Source organism: Lathamus discolor, chromosome 5 (genome assembly GCF_037157495.1).
Source record: "Lathamus discolor isolate bLatDis1 chromosome 5, bLatDis1.hap1, whole genome shotgun sequence".
In the NCBI taxonomy this organism is placed as follows: domain Eukaryota; kingdom Metazoa; phylum Chordata; class Aves; order Psittaciformes; family Psittacidae; genus Lathamus; species Lathamus discolor.
The window spans coordinates 90436268-90453949 of NC_088888.1; the positions used below are offsets into that span (position 1 = coordinate 90436268).

Here is a 17682-nt window from a genome sequence, read left to right on the forward strand (position 1 = left end):
ACTCCTTGCAGAAAAAATGGCATAGACTGCTCAGGAGAGGATCTGGGTCTGCCCTAAGCAGCAAGCCTGCAGTCATTACAGCCCTGAGTGTGCATTCCTGGCAGTCCTGTTTGATAGATGTGACTGGCCTGAGTGTATAAAATAATAAGTTACTCCTGGCTGAAAACTTCTTCAGACCCAGCGACACCTTTGAGTAACAATTGCAAAGGTCAGCCTTCAGCTTCAGTGAAGTAAATGTTGAAAAACAATTTGGCAACACACTGTACTAATGTTATAAAGGAGGACAATCCCCCCTGATTAAAGGGCAGTGGGATCACGTCTCCCTTTTCTACTCTAGGCTTTGACATTTCAGTGGTAATAGGGACTTGTTTTGGCAGCTTTTAGTAAATACTAACTCAGAAATCTTTCTACTCTTGTTTGGAAAACAGCTTCAGCAATTAATTTCAGTCAATATGAGCATACATGCGCATGGGAGCAGTACTCTCTTGTATCACTGATTAACACAGTAAGTCAAGATACCAGTAACTGAGACAACTGTTTGGTCAGAGCTTTACACTGTCATTCATTGAATGTATTAATTTTCTCCCCCTTTTTTCCCCTCCTTTTCTCCTTGGATATGGCATTTAAGAAGTATTGCAGGTTTTCTGACGCACAAAACCATCAGCATTCTGTGAACACAGGGAAGTGTGCTTTTTTTTTTTTTTTTTTAAATGGTGTTAAAATCTGAAGTGCAATACCTCAGATTTGATGGTAGAGGGAGCATCACAAGGAACAAGTACAAGTGGTTGAGCTTCTTGCTCTTTATAGAATTCCACCCACACTGACCTGGGGAATAACTCCACAGAGTGGCCCCAGGTGCTGCACCAGAAATTGCAGGCTGACATTAATACTACAAATAGGCTGTGGGCCGTTAACCGTCCCATCATTTTCCTTACTCTCTGGGCATTACAGGTCTCTCTTGCACATCTTCACTCCTGACTGGAAGGGCACAGGGCAAGCTGAGACATCTTTGTGGGACAGTAAGAGGGTGTAGAAATCAAAATGGTACAGCACATGTCCCTGCTGATTTAGGATGCAGACCACCCAGCTACCCTGCTATCTATACTAGCTTTTCCTGCTGTGGAAACAAGCCAGTTAATTCTGGAGTGGTGGCTGGTCATAAATCATTGTGAAGACAGTGTGGGTGGTAGTGAATGGGATGCTAGTATCCAAACTCTGCTAGCTCTGGCTAGCTCCGCAGTGTGCGTCAGTTGGTAGAGTATTGGATGTAGTTTCTCTAGTTCATATATGAGTTTTAAGGACCCTTCTAACCCTAACCATCCTCTGATTCTATGATTTATGTCAAGCAAACAGATATGATCTAATTTCACAAAGACAAAGCACTGAGAAAAGTGCACTGAGTTAAAATCCACCCCACGGATGGGCAATGGGATTTGTGGGAATCCATCCCGTCCCCAGCAGAGTTCCTGGAAAAATGTAACTGAAGGCTTAATGCCTATCCATCCATCAGCTTGTCCTCAAAGCTCTTCTCCATGTAGGCATAAGTTAAAACAGCAAAGAGCCTTGTTGAAACTACTGGTTTTTTTTTTCTTTTTTTAAGAGACCAACTCTTGTGCTTTTCTTTCATCTTGCAGAGTGCACAGCTGACATTATTACCCACACGCTTAGCAGTTCTACTGCTGTAAAGGATGACGCTAGTACTTGAATGCACTAGGAAGACAGGAGTGGGCTGAAGCCATTTTTAGAACAACATGTTATTTTAGTGCTGATTCATTCACTGTACCTTGTGGTATGTTTACCTTGCTTGCTTGCTGCTTCACAGGCTGCTGAATGGCTGAGGAAGGAATATTAATCAGTGACACATAGCACTGTACTCCAGAACTTCAGTGATGGTGAGTGCTATGCTCTTGCCAGTCTTTTGGCTTTATTGTAGGAATTACTTTTCTTTAACAAGTGTTTCAGTTCTGGAAACTGGAAGCGACACTTTTGCATTCATCATTTTAGCACAGCTCTCTAGTTCATATCCATTTCTTATGTTGAAAAATTTTTGTTCCTCACTGGTACTCAGAGTGAAATTAATCAAAGTCATTGCACTGTATATGTGTTGAAATTAATTAGCCAAAACAGCTGATGAAGACAGAAGAGATATCACAACTCATTTATCTTTTTCTTAACATATTTTACATTAAAATTAAAATGACATGTAAAACAGTAGCAGCTGCTATGGCTAAAACTATACGAAAGCGTGCTTTACTGCATGTGTGATCTACTTGGGCTATTCTGCCTGCTGAGTGAGATGACAGAAGAGTTTGGTGCCCAGAAATGCATTTGTAGCTCAATTTATCTGCATTCAAAACAAAAATTAAAGGCTAATGCATAAAACCTGTTGCTAATCATTCACGAGAACTGATAAATATTATTAGTGTACAATTAAAAGTGGCTGCTGTCTATTCTTGTGGTGCTAGTTGACCGTCTGGTTCACATTACAGCTAAATTGATTTAACAATGAGCTGGAGCCCAAACAGGCTTCCCACTCTTCTCCTCTCCTTTCTTTCTGCTTGTTCCCACCACTTCCACTGTGACAGGGTAATGCAAATCTGATCCAAACTGTAGATGAGAAAAATAATCACTATTTTATGCAGCTTAATTTCTACTAGTTCTTTGAAACTGTCCACTTCAAGGCCATATGAACACCCATGCTGGAGCAAAGCACTCTGGCTGAATCACCACTAACTTCCAACAGCATACTACTCGTTCAAGAGATCCCCCAGCTGCAAGGATCATCTGTGGAGGAGCAGAGAATATAAAACTGCGAGAGGAGCTCGAAGAGACAACTTCAAGATTTAACAGGTTAAACAAATATCTGCACTGCATTCAACTCTAGGACATGACAATCATATAATTTGCAGACGCGTTCAAAACCTCTTTTGTCATCTCCTGTTTTCAGGTATCTCTGCATTTGCTAGAAGCTTCCTTCTTAGAAAGAAATTTCATTTGTTCACTCTTCAGAGTTTCAGTTTTAAGGAAGAGGGAGCTCAGTAATTACTGTAGAAGACAAAATGAAAGCCCAGAAACACAATACAGACAACATGGTCTGAAGCACGGGCCTAAGACACTGCCATGGTCTTCCCATTTTGGACTTTTTCTATCAAAACTCTCCTGTGGAAAACAAAAGTAGCAATATTTCACACAAGCATTGAAAGAAAAAATATCAAGAAGGATACCAGTAGATAGAAAAGTAAGTTGGGTACAGTGAATCCTCGTATGGGTGACATGGTCTAGTGTGTGGTGTCCCTGCCCATGGCCGTGGGGTTGGAACTAGATGATCTTAAAATTCTTTCCAACCCAAACCATTCTATGGCTGTATATAACTAGGTAACAGAATAAAAGCTATATATATATTACAAATTTATAATATATATTACAAATTTATAATATTAATATGTAAACATAGAAAAAGAATTTTCACTATTATGATACATGTTTATGTATTCATCTATAAAGACTACAATTTCACAGTTTTGCTTTAAAGAGAATTTAAAAATATATAGCTGACATCACATGTGTTTTAATATCATGCGTTGCAATGCCATAAACACAGAGATCCTGTGAAGGGCCTGGGGTTTAACCCTAATCTGTTCACTTGTGCACCTCAGGGAATTCTGCTGCTGCATAATCAACTTCATAATCCCTTGAATTTTCATTGCCAGATATTCTGGAGCAATGCAGTAAACTATCCTGTTTAGGGATCCTGACATGTTTTTCTACTTTTCCTAGTTGATGCTCCTTACATTGCCATAAGAAAAGTTGAATATCCCTGCTCAATTTTGTAGATAGAGTAATTGAAGTGTGCAGTGATTAACAGATTACATTTCCTGGGTCAGAGAGAAAGTTCATGGCAGAGCTAATAATGAAACTTATATCTCTGGTCTTAATGACTACAGTGTGACAGCACAGCATCCCTCAAAGCAGAAGTTTCGAAACTAAGCATTTAGTTATGACATTGACAGAGCAGGGTCCCTTTGTTTGCTGACCTTGGGCTAGTGAATAAGCCTATTCAGGCTAATCTACTCAGTCTGAATGATATCTATGGTCTGAATGGCATATTCAGATTCTGCAGAACATATATTTTATTTTATTATTTTGTAATGAGACTATTCCTGTTCTAGAATTCCTGGTATTATTGGTTTGGACATGACTATAGATTCTTTATGGCAGTAACTGCTTACTCAAGTCTCAAAAAATTTCCATTATATGATCCCTGTGAATAGCAAATGGTTACTATCCTTAGTTGTAAAAGGGCTTAAAACCAAAGATCATAAAGTCTCAGCAAAAATTTAAATTCACTTCTCCTAGATTTTAAGATGGATGAAACTACCAGTGGATGAACATTCCTCATTACTGGATGAAAACCCCTTTCTATACTCTTCCCAATTCACAAAAAAAAAAAAAAAGCATAAAACAATGACTCTGTCAATAATATGCTCCCTAGGCTTGCCACTGAGCTTGATCTAAACCTTAGCAATAAGCAGGTTAGTTTGTGAATTCAGTGTTTCACATTCACTTGAGGATGCTGGTACAAGTTGGGTGGAAGAAAGTGATCCATGAAAAGTGAAAACCAGTGTTTCTGCAAAATAAAAGTGAGATCTAAAGAAAGAGGAAGAAGAAACAGTGAAACATGATGAGAAGGAAAGCACAAAACTTGGCAGAGATGTAGAGAAACCAGAGCTATCTGCGTAGGAGTATGCCATGGTAAGGAAAAAGCTAACCTCTGCAGTGTTGGAGCTGTACATGTGGTTTTAGAACACAGATGCAAGTGGAAGCCTCTGCATAGGATGCACTTCCAGTTTCGCCTTGTTGAGTTAGATTAAAAATTCCCAGGAAAGTACAGGTTGGTTTAGATACATGATAACTGTACTTGGATATGATAAAATATCACAGCTGCCAGCCAAAATCGGAATCAATTTGCATGGTAATGCTATGAGGGTTGCAATCTCGTTTTCTTTTCTCTGTAATAAGGAACTTTCTGGGTTTTAGAAGGCGAGATTGATCCTGGATATCTGCATATGTACTTGAAAAGATCTGTCTCTTCAAGCGTGTCTCATTACTATTGGACCCCTATAGCTCAGAGGGGAGAGAACCCTACACACAAGTACAACAGTTGTCACTAGTCTGTGCTGGTTTCTGCAGATCCCAACGGAACTGAAAATCTCTAAATGCGTAAATCTGGAGTGGAGGCTTCCAATGTTAATGTGAGAATCAGTTAAGCTATGAATAATGACAAGTTCCGTAAAAAGAAACAAAAGAGGAGGTACTCAGAACAATGTGGGCTTTGCAGGCTGTACTTGGTAAAAATACCTAAGTGAAAATTTGTATATTAGTTTTTTTCCCAGCAGCAAAGCTTGCTGAAGATGTTATCATCCTGGCTATTCACTCCTTTCTGCTCTGCTTCCACTGCAGCTCTCTGTACACCCTGACGTGCTAACATCACTTGTCATGGCACTGTGCTGGACCTAGGCCATATTAACGGTGTAAATGTCTACAAAAAGTATTCTGGAAGCTATTTTTTTAAACCCATAGCACTTTAAGAATCAGATCATGATGCAGTATCATAATTAGTATGACTTTAGGGTGGCAAATGGCAGCAAGCATCAGGTATAAGTTTAAATGTAGGAGAAAGAGGGAGCTTCTTGGGTGCTGCTAGAGAAAACAAGTGTGCTGAACGTCACCACAAATAGTCTGAGTGCCACGCCTGAAATATTTATCTCCCTAAAGTACCCATGCAACTTTTAACAAGGATAGCTTATAGTATGGCTTATAGTATGGCCTCAAACAGGCTCAGTTCAATACGATCTAGTCACTAAAAGGAAGTTTGTGAGTAGTCATCCTCACAATAAAGCAACTGAACACACCAGCAAACCCATTCTCCTGTAACTTAACAAATACACGGCACAAAGGAATAAAAGAACACAAAACCAGGATTCCACACAGCCTGTTTTTAAGATTGCTCATACACAGGTGTATCCAAAACACTTTTTCTAGCCTGCAGACTGCTGGGAGAACGGATTTTATCAAGATGTTCAGTGTGAACTCCAAAAATGAAAACACACCCACTGACTTTAAACTAATTTATATCACAACAGTTTTATAGTTTTTAATCTGTGCTGTATAAACAAAGACAAAAGTTATTTTTCTCACTTTCATGGAATATCTGCACTAGGTGAGCCATAGAGATACTCTTTGAGAGATACACAGATTATCCTTGTATTTTTTTTTTTTTATAATTATGGCATAAACTGTGATCCTTTTTCATTACAAATCTTAAAAAAATCTTCCTCTTACCTGAAGGTAATGGCATGGCCTCAAGGAAGGTTTGATTTCCTGATGAACCAGAGGCTTATCTAAGTTCAGTGATGATTTGCGATACGCTTCTTTAGCCTGACTTACTGTAAGCGTGGACCAAGAACTCCTTTTCATATATTTACCATCAGGGGTCATAGCTAGCCCTTCACAAGCTGAACACTTCACATCATTGTTACTTTTGGAAGTCTTCAATGAGAGATCCCCGAAATGCCCCTGGAGTGCCTCAGGATAGCAATGGGATATATGATCTGCATGGTGCCTATTTACCACACTAGGGGTACGGTAAGTGCTATCGCTGTCCAAATTATCATCAGAGCTCCACCAGCTGCTCATTCCAGATTTATGCTTGCTTTCTGGTTTTCGCTCCTTACTTTTACTCCTTTTGCTGTGCTTGGAATGGTGCCCATGGTGATGGTCATCCCCTCGACTGTCTCCCTTTGTTCCATTAACGTTGCCCTTGGATGATCCTTCCAGAGAATGAGATTTAGTAAAAAGTTTCTGGACTGAATGAACAAGATGGCGTATTCTTCCCGGGCTCTCACTGCGTTGTTCCGCAGCTGTTGAGGTCCTCTGGTACTGTAAAGTGTGAAACCCATCCCGGTGAAGAGGAAGCTGTTTCTCAAATTGGTCCAAAAGGTTTGCAGGAATACGGTTAATCTTAGGGTTACCGTGAGACATGGCGCAGTCGTCTCTGGAGTCGTAATGTGAGCTGTAGTGCATTCTGGGAAAAGTGCTACTTGACATGTGATCGCCCATTACCATGGGCATCATCATGCATTCAGAATGAATGGAGCTGCGTGGCGAGCAACGATGGTGGTCCATCGGGCAACTCTCTGTGGGGCTGAGAAGATACGATTGCCTTGGCTCCTGCCCATGGTGAATATGGTCGTGGGTGTGTTCACAATCTTCAGGGGATGCTAAGCCACAGGTATGAGCTGAACATAACTGTGGTTGGTTGCGACTGCCAGATAATCCTTTCATATTCCTCGAAGCAGGAGAGTATCTTTCTTCATTGAAGTGCTGAGAAGGTGACCATGAGTACTGCTGGTCTGTCAGAAGAACACAAAAAACCTACGTTATGTGTCTGATTAAAAGATTAACTTGCAAAATGCAAGAATATTGCAAAACTAATAATTTTTTCTCTATGTGCTTGATGGAAAGTTTGACCATTCATGGAATTGCGTTCACCATTGTAAAACTGGTTAAAATTGCTCACTACAAGCAAATTATGGGGTGAATGCAGCCTCCTTCCTGTTTGCAAAATTGTCTGCTAGGAGTGCTACATTTTATGAAGCTATTCATTATGAAAATGTACTCAAATAGATTTAATGGATACACTCAAGTATTCTGTTTATTATTTGATATTTGTAATTCATATGTCAAGCTTTGTGGTTAGTCATTTAAGTTACGTAGATCTAGTTTCTATTTCTGTGGTTTCTAAGCTGGGTATCTTAACCTAAGTGTATCCTTTCTCCATGGAGCCATTTTCGTACCACAAACTGAATTTCATTTTCTTAAATGAATCTCAGCTTTAGGATCCCAAGTTCACTGTTCATAAGCACAAATAATAAAAAGCAAAGAGAAAAAGAATATGAACATGCTGAAATGAAGTTTTATTTTTATATCACTAAACACGAATAAGTATTTCATACTATTTGAACATCATTTATCCTTAGTCCAGAAGTATTGAACATCATTTATTCTTAGTCCAGTAGCAATAATACCATATATTTAAGGTCTTTATTAGGCAGTTTTCTTCTTTATAGCCAAACTACAAAATATTTATTTAATATTCATGATATAAACCCCCCACCTTTAGGTACAAGCTACAGGTTTTTATATACTCAGTTATTTGTTCCTATGGAGTTGTGGTTATTAAACAAGCATGATTACTAAATAAGAGTAGCTTGTAAGCAAAGCCTTTGATTTTTTTCTCTGTCATACAATTTCTTGCAGCTGTCAAATGCTACAAACAGAATTAAAAAAACCAGAAATGCTTCAATTTGATTTTTGTATTCACTTTACTTCTTCAATTTCAGCTTATTTAAGCAACATTTCAGAAGCAGACAAAGAAATAGGATGCAAGACAATCTTTTAGAGGATCAGACAGATGTGTGTTTATACAACGTACTTAGCAGAGTTTTTCTGCAAACTTGCTCTAAAGAATCTAAATAATCCTGCACAGGTGCTCGATACGAGGAAGTTGAAGGCTTCAACTAGAATTGAAGCCAGAGCATATGTACTTGTTATATATAACAACATAACTGGACACTGGAGACCAGCCTGCAGGGATAACACAATAGCCAAAAGCACTTTGAGGGTTTTCTAAATATATGACAAAACTCCCCTAAATCATATTCCTACTGCTGGTAAAAACTCAATGGAGTTGGTCATGAAACAAATCAATACCCATATTTCTTTAGTTTTATTCAAATAATAAGTTTTATGTCATGATACCTTCAGTACAGAATGCAATTTCTTGCAAGTCTTTAGCATCAGCAATCTTATAACCTAAATGCTTTAAATTTCCTATGGTGGAAGATGCTTAGATAATTTTATTGCATCCTAATTTCAACAGAACTCCACATGATGCTTTAAAATGAATGTAGTATTAAACTAATAAATAAAGTATTCTTTATCCTAGGCACAATTCTGCCACACAAAAGCCAAAAATGGATTTAAAGGTCCAAATCCAACCTCCAGTTTTATCATGGTGTGAAACTGATGTGTGGGTACGTATCTCCTTTTTTGCTTCTGGTTTGTTTTGGTGTTTTGTTTTTTTTTTTAATACCAGTTTCGTTAACTTAATTCTTGGCTACTTTCACATTAAAATAAAAATAAGTATTGATTACTCAGTCTGTTGTACTACTTGGATTATAATAACCTGCATAAATGTAGTTACAAAAAGGAAATAAACTGCTTCTCTGAAATAACATAATTTTGATTATCCAATTAAAAGTATAGCTATATATAGATAAGGTAGTAAATTATAACAGTGCATTGGGATTCAGCCACATAAGTAGCACTGTAATTAATGGTACTTATCTCAGCATATTACCAAGCATTATCAGGGGACTAATAACGGTCCATATGTTGAACTTCGTCTGTGCTTCCCATAAAGAGTACCCAAAGCATGTGATGGAGATTACTGCATCAGTTCTTACAATCCCAGGAGATGTGGAAGGCACTATTCTCCTTTTACAGAAAAGGAAACTGAATACAGGCAACATTTTCCAAAGTGCTTGTGGATTTGCTGATTTTCATTTTCATAGTGGAATGAGCCAGAGGGAGGTGGAAGGGGCCTTTTCCGTCAAACTGACAGCACAATGAGAGTCAACCCCAGGCCTTTTCGTCAGTATCTTGCATATCTATGAATGAAGGAACTCTCATACTACATCCTGCCAATGCATTTAAAAAAAAAAAAAAAAAAAAAAAGACAAAAGAAGAGCATGGCAGCACAGCAGAGATCCAGAACAAAAGAAAGAATCACACAGGAATAAGAAACTCATTTAAATGAGTTCTCTTGCATGGAACTGCTAGTCCCTTCTGCAGGCTTCACACAGCATCAAACACAGCCCAGAAGGCTTTAAACATTTTCATTCTGTTACATCCCTAGGAATGTGAGACATCATGATTTGATTGGACTGCAATGGATAATCTAACAACAGCTTTTCCATCCCTCATGACTCCCTGTGATGCTAGCTCAGTGCAACTACAGAAAAATAATTTTCTGAATGTTGCTTTCACAGCCTTATAGCATTTTATGTGCCTCGTGGAATGCCTGATTTTTTTTTGGTTTAAAACACAGTAGCTAGAAACTGCCGTAGTCATTTAATAAGCATAATCAAAATAATTAAAAACTGAATTAAGAAGGGGGCATTTTCCGAAAGCAATTTCTCCCTCTTAAATCTGCCACAGAGAATAAGTGATACTAGATAAAGTCCCAAATTGCTTACATGTGAATCATTAAATTCATCACTCGCATTAGGTTTGGGCTCTGCTTGGGATATCAAACCTATTCTATGTCCCAGGCTAGTCCTATGCCCACCACTTCTTCTTACAAACCCCCTGAAAATCTTCAAAATTTTGCATTATAATATATAAATTTACCAAGGCACCTGTGCTTTGTACTATTTGGTTAACTTTCTTCGGGGGGCCTGTTTCAGGGCTCAAAGAAACAGTTGAACTTTGGCTGAATGAATTACGGTATGGTACCAGACCAGCGTAATTGACCATGTGCTAGCTCTTAGCCTGCCAGAAACACAAAGAAAAATGGGCTAGCTTAAAATTCAATTAAGCTAACATGCTTTTCTAGCATTTGCAAGGGGGCAAAAGTGTGTCTATGGTCAATGACTGCAGCTCAGATGATTCATAAAAATTCATAGAGCTACAGTAATAATGTTTTTTTCTCAATCCTTTAAGAATAAGATTTTGGTATAATAATGCCAGATTAACCCAATAATGGCAGATTGGACTGGAATTTTAGTCTATGGCTTGAAGATCATAAAATCATAGAATCAAATAGGTTGGAAAAGACCTTTAAGATCATCAAGTCCAACCGTTACCCCAGGACTACCATAATCATAAACAGCCTTTAATGATATCTAGAAGAAAGTGTAAGCTTTTTGGGAGTGGTGTTTGTTGTGGGTTTTTTGTTTGTTTGTTGCTTTTTTGGGTTTTTTTTGTGGTTTTTTTTTTTCCCCAGCAGTTCCTAAGCTTTCTTAGAGTGATCACTAAAAAAGAAGTAATTGACAATATTGTCTAGTCCCTTAAAGAAAGTGCCACCATCAGAACCAAAGAACTGGAGAGAGGCAGAAGAACAAATAAATGTAACCCAAAGCAGACAAAAAAATAGGAACAGAAAAAAAAAAAAAAAAGGATTATATGTGAGCACAGGAATGGCTTTTTTAAAGTTTCTTCAAAGAAAAATGGAATCTTTCCATTGACTTGGATAGTGAGATAGTACAGTGGTAAGCCAGATAATACATGAAGACTGTGGGGGGACCTAGATCAAGACGTCGGATGTTACATCAGAGAGAATCCAGTAATTCCAAAATCCTAATAATCCCTTAAACCTCTTGTTTTCAGAAGCTACCGTACAGATATGTCAACGCTTAATCTTGACAGATGGGATCCCTTCCTGTCTGTTTAAACTCTTTTCCTGTTATGCCATGTCCTTTCCTGCTTTTTCCCCCCATTTTAACTTCTGGACTTTCTGATGCTAGAAGAGTTGTTCTCTTACTCCAAGCGAATGTCCATTTGCCTGTCTTAAGGGACTGGTCACAATTTTTCTTAGTTTGTGAAGGACTGTCTCCCATGGGAGGGAACTCATGCTGGAACAGGGGAAGAGTGTGAGGAGGAAGGAACTTCAGAGACAACGTGTGATGAACTGACCACAACTCCCATTCCCCGTCCCCCTGGACCACTGGTGGAAAGAAGGTAAAGTGTTCAGAAGTAAAGCTGAGCTCAGGAAGAAGGGAAAGTGGGCTTTGGTGGGCACCTGGCATCCAGCCAGGGTCAACCCACCACACTGCTAAAGAAAATCTGTAAAACCACTTGAAGCCTCTCTGACATTCAAAAGAAGTGCATATCTCCAGCAATCTTTTTGTACAAGTCTTATTGTGTGTTATGTATTGAAAGCAAGCTTTCAGAGCATGATAATAATTCCTGGAACTACTAAATGGCGCCTGATTTTTGCTTTTATTTGTTTGTTTGTTTATTTATTTATTGCAAAGCACTTCTTTTTCTACTGAAATATTAACTTAAATTGCTTTAACCTTATAAGCCCATTGGTAAACTGCTTACCTATCTGAAACATCTGTGGATGTTTCTTTTCATTGGAAAATAAATAGCTCTTTTCTATTAGTGCAACCAGTAAAATGCATTGCTGAAAAGAGATACCTAATCTAGCTTTCAAAAAGATGTGGTATAGAAAACAGGACTGCTGCCTTGTTCTGTTTCACACAGTTCAACTAGTGCTGAAACACACTATGAAAAAAAAACCCAGTATAACCTATAACCAGTACAGATATTAAACAGTGTAAAAACAAATATATCAATCAAGCAAGTACCTTTTAAGTATTAAATTAATTGTGTGCCCAAAGACTGGTAAGTAGCATTAGATGATCACTGTTTTCTCATTAACTTGCTATAGTATTTTCCTCTGTTTCAGTCTAACCTTGAAAAAGAATACTCCCAGAGATTAAGAGGAGTGACTAATGTGACAAGTGCAAGGAAGAAATTCTGGAAATGCCTTGAGCTGTTATTCTCATCTCCTGAGATTTCCAACCTATTTATGTAGCACAGCACCTTGTATAACATTTACATAAAATTATGAATAGGGTGACTACCTGACTTTAACCTCCATCTTTAGAAGATGACTTGTATTTTCCATTACACTGAGTTGATGCATTTGCGCTGCATGCAGTGCATTCACCTATCTGTGAATTCCTCTCTAACATCTCAGGCTGCTTTCTTGCAATACTGAACACAGAGGGGAAATATTCCCCCCAAACCAGGTAATACTTGCTCTCTCAGGACTATTGCAACAAGGGTACTTTATACACCCAGTCTCCCTGCACAGCCAAAGGAGAGAAGTAGGCAGGAGGACCTAAAGCCAAACTCCAAAATGCCCAAGGTTGTCAAATGCTAGCCATGGGCTGCACGTCGATTCTGGTCTTATTCTGACACTTGAGCTTGAAAATGAAATACTTCTCTATTCAGGATCCTGAGCGGACCTTGTGGTAGGCACCTATGGCTGTGTTTATACTAGTAGATTAAACAGAGCAACAGGATGTGATCAATTCATACAGTTAAACTGTTGCCATCATAGTTTCATACTATGTAAATGGAACTCTTCAACACATAGATATGGTTTCAAGAATAATATGGGCCAAAGATTGTTGCAAACATGTTGTCTGGATGTAGTTTTATTTTGGAGTGTGAGAAACTGGCATGAAGTACACACCTAAAAGATGTCAGATGAATAGCACCCTTCATCTACATATTTATCTCTCCTGACTACAATGAAAGCTGTGGACGATGAGTTCTGAGGCAGAAAAATACATCATAATTACATAAATTTAGGTGATCTGAGCCACATGTCTAATGCTAAAGCATGGAAAATGATTTGACAGCCCAAGATAATTCAGTGTTACCACATGATGAATAATGACTAAGGGTAAGATGGTTTTATAACTCCCATGCTAGATAAAAATGGACATACAAATTATATTCCTAAAAAAGCATCAGTGACCAGAACACACCAATTCAGAGCAAAGCCAGAAAACCCAAAGGGAGAAGTAAGTAGCACGTGAAGGGCTGCCATTCATTCCACACAGTCAGGGTTTGGAGCACTGATGCAGATGTCCGCAAATATTTGATGGCACTTAATCATATTGTTCAGCACACCAACTCTGACTTTTTCTCCATCCGTCTTTCAAATACAGATTAGTAGACTGACAATCCAACATCCCAAGGGATTTATTTCTAAGGTAAATAAGAATGATCAGCTAAAAGGGAAAATAGTCAAATGAGTGCAGAACAACTGCGGATCAATGACAATGGGATCTTTGAGGTGATATGGTAGGAGATGGGAGCACTGAATTTCATAGGACACATAGTACAAATATACTGGGAGGAAGAAAAGCATACAGAACTGTGATCACTGTGGAAAGCTGTGACCAGTGACATGTTCAAGCAGGGTTACAGCACTGACTGCCTGGCATGGAAAACAGAGCCTGCCCTATGTGGTAAACGGGAAACGTGGAAACTTCTTACAGGTGGAAGAAAAGCACTTGAACTGTATGGGGGGCATGAAAGGCACAGTTTTGTTCCCATGTTGTAACTAAGGACAGGACAGAAACCTATGAGAGATAATATGGGATTTGCAAGAAGTTCCAGGGATTAAGTGGAGGGATGCAGGGAGTCCTCAGGATCGTGAAAAATTTCCATTGGCTTGAAGTGTATGCTGTCCTAGTATTGATTGCTATGTGGCACACAGACCTTCACACTGCTTTTCAAGTTTGAAGTACATTGCTACTATACACCTTGTCAACAGTGCTGTCCCAGAGGTAAGTCCATTAAATGATTTATGACTAAAATTTTTTCACAGAGTATGTATGATATGCAAAGTTTTTGAAAAAAAAAAAAAAAAAAAAGAAAGTTTAAGGATAAGACTGACCTAAACTGACTAGCACAAAAGCTTTCTTCTGCAGAAATACAGCTATATGGAGTCAACCAGGGCTTCACTATGTGAATATTATTAAAAAATTGCTTATAAGAAAATTGGTTATAATGCTTCCAAATGCAGAGAAGAAAAGCTAGCTCAGCACCATTAAACTTCTTTTGTTCCTTACTGTGCCTGGCTTTATGGTCTTCTTTTCCTGAAGGAGAAAATGTTGCTCCTTGCAGTTACTAGGTCAAATATGGGAGACAATCAGTTTTCATTGATGTCATTAAAACAAACAATTTTCTCAGTAATTAAAGAAAGCCAAATTAATAGGTAGTACATCCTAAAGATATACACAGGAATCTATATGACTTGAAGTAAAAGGGAAATCCTTGTCACATTGATAACAGTGTCAGATCTCCCATTAACTTCACTGGGGTTGGGGTTAGTTCTAAATATTTGCTGAGAAAAGTTCTTTGTTAGTTTACCAATGAATCCTGGTGTCATTTGAGGAGGATCACCTCTAGTCAGGGCTGTATTTTACAGAAAGCACTATTCATGCACAACTGGAATAAATGTGTTAGAAGCCTAGAAGGCTCCCTAAGTCAGTGGCATGGAAGGATGAAATCAGTTCTGCTGAAATACTGCCATTGATAGCGCAATGGCCAAGATTTAAGCCCAAGGATCCAAACCACATGGACCAGACATTCACATAAATGGAACTACCAAATCTCTGGGGTTTCTTTTCTAATCATTATTTCTTAATTGAAAATCAAACAAACAAAATTATGATGATATTTATGAACTTCTACCTTGAATGATTTTGGGGTATTTTTTGCTTAGTGTTTCTGTAATTCCTCTGAATTTCTCTTTTATTTATGATGCTACACCACGGACGAAGTTCACCATCCTCTGTAATTCTGAGAGGACTGCAAGAACTAATGTTTTTATATCCAAGAAAAAGTACCTATCATACATTTCTTCTAAATTGCCTTTTATTATTTCTTTAAAGCCTCAATATATTTTAAAGATTTTGCTTATTTTGCAGAGTGCTCTTCTGGGAAAGAAATACCCTAAGCATTAATTCTCAAAAGCATTGATTATTGCCACTATTGTCAATCTAAAACACCTTTCTATTTCAAAATGCCCTTTAAAAAAATAAAAAAACATTCAATACAGCTTTCAATTGTCAGAACTGAAGAAAATCATTTGATTTTCTGTTTGCTTCAGCATCAGTTTTTTGCTGCCTTTTCATTCACCAAAAATTTTAGATTTTCAGCCTTGGTCTGACCCAAACCAATTACTTCTTTTCCTTTTTGGAGATCATCATTATCTGCTCAGCTGTACCCCCTTGGTGCTGCCTCTTGCTGTTTTGTCACTGTATTGTGAACTTTTCTGCTCGGCTCAACCCACTGAGATGGAGGAGGTCTCATCCTGGTTTTCCTATGGGGTGCAGGAAGAAATAGCCTGATGACAAGTTTCCTTTTAAACCTGTTGTCATAGTAACAGGCAGAAAATCTCCCTCTTTCCATAACCCTCAGACTGGGAATTTTTCAAATCAGGGTGCTGTCTCTTTTCTGCCTGGCTGAGCTCTGTTTTGGGTCTGTGAGAAACATTGCAAATATTAATCACCTTTTCCCGCAACTAATAACACCCAGTCTTTCCATGTGGCAGTGACTTCAAACTGCGAGCTCTGCTCCTGGGACAAAGTGGTGGTATAAGTACCCATACCCTTGGCTACTTTGAGACAAGATATGCTGCTGTCTGATTATTTATAAAGAGAAATAACTTTATAAAAAGATGGAAAAAACAAACAGAATTGCATAAGAAATTTGGCGAAAGTTGACAACTGAACTCACCATTAAAAGACTGGGCTGTATTTGCATTATTTCTTGGTATTTACCCTGCTGCACTAGTTACACTAGTGCAAATTCCCTTAGGACGACAAACTGAGTCAGTGACCTGCGTGGCCATCACTGTGGGAGACAGCCATGGTCATGTACCTCCATGCTGGAAGTACTCCCAACTACCCTCGTTGTGCCAGTACAAATTGTCCTGCTCTGCATGCAGCCTAAGCAGCCTATACAGAATAAGAAGGTAGAGCATAGCAATGTTTTTTCTTGGTAAATGCAGGCCACGCCATTTAAGATGCCCATCATGGGAATACATTTAAAAGGCTGAACGTTTTATCCTTTTGAAAGGAGACCATACAGTGAAGACAGTTGATGAAGAAGGCAGGCACAGCAAAGCAGTCAGATGAGTCAGTCTCTCATCTCCACTGCAACTGCTGCACACTCTACGGGGAAGTATATACTATGGGTAAAATATGCATCCAGTGTTACAGAGGTCACTAGGGCATTAGAGAGAGAGAGAAATGTCCCTCCTTTGCTAACATCCTATATCCCATATGTGAAACTTTACCGAAGCTATTTTTCACTTTTTGTTAAAGGTCTTTCGTTGGTTGCAGTGCAGACACTGGAATTAGTAGTCCAGATATGATCTAACAATGGAATAAAGCTTCCTAGTTTGGAAAAACATATTTCCTTTGCAACAGAACTTGCCTCCTCAGCCCTGTCATAATGCACATATTGTTTAGAACAGAAACAAAAACAGTAACAAATTCTTAACCCTCTTGGTGTATTCTGCAGTAGAAATGGATGAATAATTCATTACAAATAAACTATTTGTTTAATCTTTCATCCTTACAAATATATTCTCCTGTTTCTGAACTGACCTTGGGCCTAATGGGATTTTTGCAGAGTTATCTGACATAAAGAGGTTTTTAACTTTTAGAAATAGCTTCTGGTCTGCAGATTATTAGCAAGCATTTATGGCCAACAACCTATAATTAAAATGCAGGATAGGTAGTATGATTTTATGCGATGCTTAGGCCATAGTATATTCTTTAGTTCTATAACTGTGAATTATAAGCTCTCAAGCACAACTAAAAGAAATTTAAATTTAAAAATTTATTTTCCAAAAAACATTCCCCATTATTTCATTAACATTTTCTGTGGTCTTAATCATCACATCAGTAAACTTCTACACTACTTCTACTAGTTTCTGGGTACAGGAAAAGGAAGGATGTGGAGTGGAATTATTTAGAGGTATGACAGAATTAACAAAAAAGGACTATTTTTTCATCTATA

General features: G+C 38.3%; 1 protein-coding gene across 1 annotated transcript in view; it reads right to left on the reverse strand.

The window, feature by feature from the left end:
• The window catches only part of DLGAP2 (DLG associated protein 2), a 149406-nt gene that overhangs the window by 75481 nt on the left and 56243 nt on the right, over window positions 1-17682 (reverse strand). Inside the window, exon 2 of the mRNA XM_065679172.1 lies at window positions 6343-7412. Within this exon, the coding sequence (XP_065535244.1) occupies window positions 6343-7344 (1002 nt within the window). The 5' untranslated portion in view covers window positions 7345-7412. The remainder of the gene's footprint in view (window positions 1-6342; window positions 7413-17682) is intronic.